General features: G+C 43.0%; 2 protein-coding genes across 2 annotated transcripts in view; both read left to right on the top strand.

The window, feature by feature from the left end:
* LOC106810906 (leucine zipper protein 4-like) overlaps nucleotides 1-2,449 on the top strand; it is a 3,550-nt gene extending 1,101 nt beyond the window's left edge. The window contains exon 3 of the mRNA XM_014814377.1: nucleotides 2,391-2,449. Within this exon, the coding sequence (XP_014669863.1) occupies nucleotides 2,391-2,449 (59 nt within the window). The remainder of the gene's footprint in view (nucleotides 1-2,390) is intronic.
* A 994-nt stretch (nucleotides 2,450-3,443) lies between these two features.
* LOC106810905 lies at nucleotides 3,444-8,615 on the top strand. Its single transcript, XM_014814376.1, has 3 exons — nucleotides 3,444-3,474; nucleotides 3,817-4,008; nucleotides 5,831-8,615. The coding sequence occupies exons 1-3, from the start codon at nucleotides 3,444-3,446 to the stop codon at nucleotides 6,277-6,279; spliced, it is 672 nt and encodes a 223-aa protein (XP_014669862.1). The 3' UTR covers nucleotides 6,280-8,615.
* The last annotated feature ends 1,005 nt before the right edge of the window (nucleotides 8,616-9,620 follow it).

Genomic DNA, 9,620 nt, shown 5'->3' with positions numbered 1-9,620 from the left:
GCCTAGTGAAAGGGTCTATCATCCAAGGCACTTGGAACGTCTCAATAAAAAAAAAGGTAAATAAACACGAAATGTACCAAACGTCTTTAATGTTTTCTCTACTGTATTTCGCCTGTGATCACCTGTAAATGCCGGTCAAATGCTCATCTGCCAACACACAAGTACACCCAACGCCGCGCCGCGCGTGTGCTGTGTGCACAACCAACTGAATAAGAGAGGTGCACACATCACATGACCCTAGAACGGTTGACTGAAAACAGTGTTTACTATTCTCCCTATAGACATCAATCTAGAGCCGCCAAACATGCACGACGCTCTGTCTAGCTAGATCTATGACTAAAACAACTAGTAGTCTAGACGAAACGCCGGCCATGATCCCGAGGCTCGCCGAGGATTGCACATTGTGTCTTCCAATCACAGTCCACGCCGCCCCTTTATGATCAAAATTTGTGAGTACAATATTTCATGTCGACCGGAATCGCCGATCTCAGGAACTAGGGCATTCTGCTAGGCTAGAACGGTTTCATACGAATAGAGCTTTGGCACAAATACAAATATAACACGCTGTTTTGCGCACAGTGCTAAGTTCTTTTCTTTGTCTTTTCGCATATCTGTAGGCACGATAAGCCCGCCTTATTTGTTGATTGGCCATGAATGGGGCGTCAACGAGGCGTGAGAGCTGACTCCTGTACCTACTGCAAGCCCGTTGATTTTCGTAAATAATGAAATGCCCGGCCGATGCATTTCGCATCAAAGAGAAGAAAATTCTGCATTTTCACTCGCTATCGCCAACTCAACGAGCGCGTCATTCAGTAAACATTTGTGTTATTCATATTTCACTCTTGTTCTATAGTATGATTTCCACAATTTTGCTCTTTTGCCCATAATAATTGATACGAATCACGCTATGTGATTAAGTTGTCACGGACAAAGCTGTCATGATAAATGGCTTCGTCAGTAGGTCATTCGACAACGCAGCAGGTGTGCGTATACGGTTCTTTGTGCTGGCACTTGCTAGCAGCGCGAGCTACGGTGTAGACGTTTGTGGCAGCTCCAGCCTCGCTGGCTGTGATGCCGTTGTGTTTAAGTTGTAACCTGTTGTTTGAGTTATTAAACCAGCATTTAAACCTATACAAAATGTATATATTCTTACGACGGAGACATAACAATAATGATTTTATTTAATAATAATTTCATATAAATTAATACATTTTTCAGTTCGGACTGCGCTTTCATAGCCGTTATAACCTCCTATATTAATCCATAGGTTGAATATTTGCGTGAATTTTTTATTACTTGGTTGCCTAATTAATCACCTCGATCCTTTCTTTGTTTGTGAATTTTTAATAAACTATTATATTTGTTTTATTCATATATTAAATTCTAATCTTTTTGATTCAGCTAATCTGGGGCTAAACCGACCAGGCTCTCCGACTGTTACACGTCGTAGGAACAGTAGCCAATGTAGTGTTTAGCGAGAGATGGGAACTTGTGGCTTATATCTCGTGCATGACTGAGCGACATTTTTTTAATATTATATTATAACCTCTAATTTTCTAGATATACGTCCATATAATCATTGTCACTCTTCTAAAACTACAGACCATCCGGCTGACCGCTGTGGAGACGTGCGCCGGGGCCTCGAATTTGGCGCACGTCTCCACTGCGGAGCAGCGCTTCATTACTTCAACATCCTCGCGGTCGCTCTGCGCATATCCGCGGAAACTGCGCGTCTCATCCGCCGCCGCAGCGCTTAGGATCAACAGCAAAGCTGTGCAGCTGGTGCACGATAATAATATATATTGATAGCGTTTCGTGCGCTTGTGGTGTGTGGCATCGTCAGCGCGTTGTACGCACGTCCTGTGGAGTGTCCACCACTGTGTTATTTAGTGTGTTAAATTGTGTTGTCCTTGTAGAGAGGGAACTGGACTTCACTAATCAGCCACATCATCCAAGACAACGGTGACGTTGCCTTATCACAAGCTGACCATAGGCGTGTCACATGGTGACATGGCCGTCACAGCACGGTGACATGGATGTCTTACAAGATGACATGGCCGATCACGCATGTGACATGGATGTCCCACAAGATGACATTACACGTCTCACAAAGTCACATGGCCGCGTGTCACAAGGGTGTCATAGACATTTCACAAGGTGACATAGACGTCTCACAACGTGACATGGCGTGTCACAAGATGACATAGGCGTATCACAAGGGGACATACACGTCTCACAAGGTGATATGGGCGTGTCACAAGGTGACATAGACGTCTCACAACGTGACAATGGGTCGTGTCACAAGATGACATAGGCGTATTACAAGGGGACATACACGTCTCACAAGGTGATATGGCCGTGTGCACAAGGTGACATACACGCTACACAAGGTGACATGGTCGTGTCACAAGGTTACATAGCTGTAAAGCAAGCAAGCGATGTCTCCTGAGATCACCCTGGCACCTGCTCGATTGATGTCAAGGTAGGTCTCTTGTGATCGTCACATCTTACAAACTTGTCGTTGGACTTATTAAGCTAATTAAAATATCAGCTGGTTGTTATGAAGATTATTTTAATGGAATTAGATTGATAATGGTACAGGATTTTTTAATTTGGTTTTAGCTTGCCTGAATTTGCGATAATCACAAAGTTTTGAAGTATAAATAAGCATCTTGCGTTGATAAAGACTAGTTGTAAGATTAGCTTTTTTAGGGGGGTTTCTTGATTAGTGATATTTCTATCTTGAACGCTCATAGGTATATACAACATAGACGAGTAATTAGTATTCTTTTTTGCATTTATTTGTGTTACGGTGCAGCGCGAAAAGAGAGAGGTGGATGGCCAAAGGGGAAGAAAGCAGCCGGTACAAGAAGGTGAACCACCGAAGCCGCCTAAGACCCCGCTGAGTGAATTCATAGCAGTGACTTCTTAATACAAAAAACAAATAGTGGGACAGTGGGACACACTGTTGCATGCATGTATATAAAGAAAGGTAGTGCTTAAATGATGATGCCTGTGTGATCATTCATGACTAGGACACTGTCCATTTTCCATGTGTTGCATCCGTATTTCTATTTACTTTAATTCAAGGTTTCACTTTCTCTTATGGTAAAAGCATTTACCCTTCATAGTACGTCCTTCCATAGACTTCTTCCTTATAGTATCACAGGCATAGGCATCTTCATAGTGTGACCATCACTCCAAGGTAGTCTCTGGTGTGGCACTACATGCTAACAGCATTTCGGCCGTGATAACACACTGTAATTGTATATCCACTGTAGCACTCTTCTCTCCATGCCATCTGAACTAGTGAAGCAGAATTTGGTAATGATGCCTAACTAACATTGTAGGTACGTGATCTACTTCAAAGAGAGAAGGTGTGAGTTGCAGAAGTCAAATCCTTTATTGAGATTCGCTGTTGTCGCAAGGCTGTGTGGGAAAGAATGGTCATCTATGGACAAGGAGGAGAAAAGGGTATGTCAGGGTTGTTGCGTCCTATGGAATATCGTATTGTTTGGATGTAGTTTTGTCAGCCAGTTAAAAATCAAGAACATGGAAGCAGGCTTGCTAAAAGTGTTGTAGTATCTGGTATACCTGACAGTACATTAACTTTGTACATTTATTGTCTGCTACCACAAACAGACAATTATAGCAGTTCCTCAGGGCGTTTTCGAGTTTAGGACAAGACACAAGCCACTTGCAACTCTGCACATGTGTTTTATGTACACGAATAGAGTTGCATAAACTAAATGGAAAGCAATACCTTCCATTTCTAATGTAATAGACATTATGTGACGTATGACTGCTTGTTCAGAGGTACTTTGTTTGAGGCCGAGGTTGACAAAAAACGGTACGAAGAGGAAGTCAAAGCGTACCAGGAGTCGACGGAAATACAAGCCTTCATGAAGAGAACGCAATTGCAGTCTCTCATTGATTGGGAGGGTGAGGCAGCAGTAAGACAGAGAACACCGTGCCAGCGGCAACAGCTCTGCAGAAGTCGGACAAAACGTGAGTTGTCTTACCTATCCTCTGTAACACTATAAGTGTGAGATGTGAGGGTATGACTTAGCAAATGTATGCTTATTTGTATCCGCTTTCTATCAAATAAGCTATTTTTTAACAGCCATTTTCTCCATATTTTTAGCTCATCTGACATAGTCAGATGCAGCTTGTAGAATCGCCATGATCGTCCGTCGTCGCGTCACGTCGAGCGCCGTCCGTGTCAACAGTTGGGCACAAATCTTAACCGCTCGACGTACGGTCACGATATTCGGGACGTGGGGGGTAATCGAAAACGAGTTGGGATGTCGAAGCTGGGGCGGTCAAAGGGTCAAGTCAAGAGGTGTAAAAGAAAGGGAACATTCACTCCTTAACTTAAGGTATAGGGAGGAAATGCAGAATTGCGGCCAAATCTAACGGCTCGACCTAGGCTCGTGATAGTCGTGTATAGTATCATGGTAGGAAAAGCCATCACCTGTGCCGAAATTGGAGTTCACAGGTCAAAGGTCAATGGTCACAGGGCAGATTTTCGACATTTTCTAAGGACATGGTGTGACGGAGCGATTGAAAAACTTTTTTGTTTTCAGCGGGTGACTAGCATTTTTATGGCATTATTGAAAGGACCATGAAATCTACTTTCTGCTGACATGCGAAGAGTAAGTGTCAGATAACCTTTTGACCCTCAAGGAGGAGGGTTAAACATGGATTTGTTGACTGCTCTGTTTAGAAAGAATTTGACTGCCGGGGTTCGCTAGTAGAATCTATACATGCCTGGATGTATGAGGCTACAATGTCACACTGAAATTTCAAAAGCTAAATTTGGTTAAAAGAAGGTTTATGCTCCTTAAATCGTATAATTTATATGGCATTCTGTACTGTCAGTATGTTACATGTAACGTATGCCATGCCAGTGGCTACTGCCAGTGCATGTGTTATGGTACTGTGTAGTTTTTGCCTGCGTTAATTGGTTACAGGTGGCAGCTGTCTATTGCAGCCTGTAGGGCTTGCGTAGCGTAAATGGATGAAGTGCTTACCTATTCTGTCTTGCAGATAGTTGTTGCTACTACATATGATGGGAGCTTCCATCTTTAATCTGAAGACACTTAAACGTACGCGCCATCTCGTGGCAACTTTCATAACGATCCCAACGAACATTCTTTTGAGAAGGTTCCTGATACCATCCCTGTGCATTCCACTGTTTCGGCGTGTATGTGAACACATTTGGGACTAACAGGGTTTACTAGAATCCCACCACTCCACCACAGAGTCACCGCAGTAGACGTTAGATGAGCGCTGTCGCTCTGCGGCACTTGTTAGATAGTCATCATAGGGTGCAATAACTTGTCTGTGCCCCTCATTTTACTCTACCAAATTACGCTTTGGCTTCAGCTAAATTTATTACAAAAATGTGATTATCAGATCATTATCATTTTTACTACTATTATTATCGTGAACACATAGCATATAATATAAGTATATGCAACTATACTATACATATAAGCAGGAGTGAATAACAATAGATCTAGAATAACAATAGATCTATTATTGTTCACTCCTGATATAATTATATCCCCACCGATAAATTGTTTATGTTTAGTTTATGTTATAGTTTATCTGTTCTAGATAATAGGTAATACTGCATGTGTGTATATGTGTTTATGACGTTACCTTCTTATGGTTATTATTCGTACTAACCACGCAGAGTTTATGTACTACATGAGTGTACATGTGTTAATGATTAATATACATGATAAATGTTAATAATCTCTCGTGATTAACACCCATGCATTTCCTCGGCAGCAGCAGAAGCAGGGGCAGCAGGAGGAGGAGGAGGAAGAGGAGGAGGAGGACCCTCTCTACTGCCCTGTCTGTCACCTGCGCTTCACGAGCGGCCACAACAGGCGCGAGCACGCGCTCGGACGCCAGCACCTCGCCACCATCACGAGCGACTTCGAGGCGGAGAGCCGCGCCGTCGACCGCCGGCGCCCCCTGGCGGATGCCGCCGCCGAGCCACCATCGCCGCCGAGCGCAGAGGAGCACGCGCGGGCGATACGGGAGCTTGCGCGCGGGCAGGCGCTCGAGGCGCGGGAGCTGCGGCTCAACGTGGAGCGGCTGAGGCACGTGAAGACGTGGCGGCTGGAGGAGGCGCGGGCGGCGCGCGAGGACGAGGCGAGGCTGGAGCGTGAGGTCGAGGTCGCGCGAGGTCACGGCGCGACGCTGCGCGCGCAGCTCGACGCGCTGCGCATGGTGCCCACGCTGTTTGGCGTCATCAACTTCTGACACGGTAGTGGTGGATGATGTGGCAGACGAGGCAACGGCAGCGGCGGATGGATCGGGGTTTTCGCTACGGCTGCCGCCACGGGCTCAGGGGCGCCTGTTTTTACTAGTCAGTGGCTGAGGAGTTATCCGCAAGGAGTTATGAGGAAGGAATTATCATGAAGAGGTTATCACCAAGGAGTTATCAGGAAGGAATTATCATTAAGAGGTTATCAACAAGAAGTTTGAATCATGAAGAGGTTATTAGTGAGGATTTGTCAGCATGGAATTGTCACCAAGAAGTTATCAGTAAGGATTTATTAGCAAGGAAATATCACCAAGAAGATATTAGCACTGAATTGTGCCAGAAAATTACTCGCAGGAGGGGAGGTTAAGGATGTGAGGAAGGAAAAGTGGTGGGGGTAGAGGTGGTGATGGAGGAAGTAGAGGTTGATTAGGAAAAGACAAATACAGGGGTTGTGGTGGTGGAAGGGGTAGAGTTGGTGGATTTAGGGCAAGGAAAGGAGAAATATTGAGGTTGTTGATGCTGTGATCCTTTTCTTTCACCACCACTGCCTAAATTAAACATCCTACTATCCTTGTTTATTCATTGCCTTTATGACCATCCCTCCCCTCCTCCAACTCCTCTACCCCTCCTTCCACCACTTCCTTTGCCACGATTTCTCTCTTTGTATTTCCCTGCCCTCATCTACTTCCTTCACTTCCTCTACCCATCCTTCCATTACTTTATTCACCTTACTACAGCTGCCCTTTCTGTAAAGTTCATAATTACATATCTCTTCAGCAGGCGCCAACTGTTGCTCTGTTTGCTGAAAATCCAGCGCTTATATGTAAACAGTGAGTGCCCGTGTGTACGTTTCCACATCTGCTGGTCGCTTTCTATACACATGCGTCCGGCTAAACAGCCCAATAAATGACAAAGTAAATACAGGCGATTATGGATACCTTTATTTATTATGGCCGTATTGGTGGCGTCTGCATATGCTTCGTATTAGGTTAATTGGGATGCATTACTTTCATTGTTGAATGCTGAACTGCCTACGTCACAGCATCACTGTTTCTGCGCAATAGTCTGGTACACCAAGCTGATGTGAAAGACCAAAGGCTAAGCAACCATATGTTCAGCCATATGTTCACGTGCCACTCTTCCCAATTTATCATATATTGATAATATTGTTACTGAAAATATTTGCAGTTGAAAGGTTGTATATATGGAAGCTAGTTACTTGCAATACTCGTGTATGCTTTACGCATTGCAATACTGCAATGAAGCTAACTATACCTAGCTTTTCTATAAACATCGCATTGGTCTAATTATTGTTTGATGTGTACAGTGTACATACTAGCAGCTGCAATATAGACGATAAATTCACAGAGATATGTCTATAATAATAATTGTATTTGTGTTAAAATATTGTGGTGGGGTACATTAGAATCCACAAAATGTTTGGTGCAAGCACAACGGTCTATAAGGTGTGCTATACACTGCACTATCAACACACACACATCACTGCACTATCAACACACACACATATATATATTATATATATATATATATATATATATCATAATATGCATTTTCATTATAACCGAAGTCGCCCTGCACTGTGCAAGCTTGGGACCTAATGTAGTAGATAATATATCCTTTTCACGAAAACTTTTTGCTGGTAATATATTACAGTAATGTCAGTATAGCGATTCTATACCTGATAATTCTCTATAAGTTTTAACGTACGTATATAGCACATAATGTCATTTCCTTGCTGTTATTAGTTATTACTCTTTCATAAACAAAAGGTTATTGTCAAGTAATGCAAAAATCTTTTGCAAAGATTACGATACATACGTTTATTTAGAGGTACTTCATAGTAATTATCCATAATAACTTAACTGCCGTTTAATATGCATTTGCAGCATAAGAGTTACATAAAAGTGGTAAATTGCGTAAACGACGTGAAGTGCGTTAGAAATGTAAAGAAATATGTGGATCCAAGAAGTACGCAAAGTGTGTACGCGTTGCAATCGTTTTGATAAGCAATGTATCTCGAAATTCGATGAAGATCGCGAATCTTTAATCGAAGTTAATAATAAAATTCGTAATATATATTTATGTGAACAACTATCTACACGTCTTGTTCGCACTCCCTCGGCGCAAATAAATGCCTCACTGTCGAATCAGAATCAGGATAGCGGTGGCGCTGATTCCCAGCAGTAGCATGGACACAGGTGTCGCCTCTGGCGCTCCGTTACAGAGGTCCGTTGAGCAGTAGCATCTGCGCGATGAGACCTCGTCCATGCACATATCCTCACGGCTGTCAGTCAGGCAGCCGCGTGTCACTGCTGCTGGACAGATTCGTGGGAGGAAAAGAGAAAGAAGTGAGGAGGGCAGCCGTTAGACGCCCTTCACCAAGAATGTGTATGCATGCGAATTCCTTTGATTTTTTTTCTTTGCCGTAGCACTTGTGATATATAGCACATATTGACATTTTTATCTATGACCTTTGTTGCCGTGAACTCGCTAGCCCATACATGAACGCTAGCGCGCACACGCAGGAACAAAGGCACGAGCGCACATACGGCCACGAACGCAATGCACAAATGCACACAGGCGCGAACACGCGCGCCACAGGCACTTGAAGCGTTTCAATAAAATATAATGCTAACTAAATACGAAATCTATTTACTACCAAATTCTTAATGTTTCTATACTCTTTTTCACCGTCCAAATCCTACGTCCAACCATACGCTGCCGGCGCCATTGCTTTCGCGGCGCGACTGTTGCACGCTTACACTAATATATATAGTACTGCCTGTCAGATCAAAACATGCCGTAGGACTCAATTCGGACATTATGAGTTAGTGGTTTTATCAGAAAGACCATTCAATTCTGGTTATTTTGACACCAAGATCTTCTTCCTAGGTCACATGGTTCGGAAGTTATGAGCATTTGAGTAGTCGGAATCGGGCCGATTTTGGAAAACAAAGTTCAGAGTAATTAGGTCATAAAGTTAAAGTTTGTTTTCATTTGGCCTTCATTTGGACAAAAATGTGAAAAAATATCTTCCCATTGAGCTACACACATGAATTTTTGCATGCACGTACCAGACATAATAACCATCCACTGTATGAAGTACGAAAATGGTAGCTTACAGTTAAGGTAAGTATTTCAGGTAATTAATTAGGGTAATTAAAACATTAATTATCTGGACTTTTTGGACACGCAAATAAACACATAAAAACACACTTTTGGCCAGTTTTATTGATGTAACATCGAACATGGATAACTACTAAAGGTATTTATGACCAAAAAAAAATCGGCTTTTTACTACTTTTAGGTGAAAAAT

This window comes from Priapulus caudatus, unplaced genomic scaffold (genome assembly GCF_000485595.1).
Source record: "Priapulus caudatus unplaced genomic scaffold, Priapulus_caudatus-5.0.1 Scaffold485, whole genome shotgun sequence".
NCBI classification, from domain to species: Eukaryota; Metazoa; Priapulida; class Priapulimorpha; order Priapulimorphida; family Priapulidae; genus Priapulus; species Priapulus caudatus.
The sequence above is the reverse complement of the archived record's forward strand: the minus strand, read 5'-3'. Positions and strand labels throughout refer to the sequence as shown.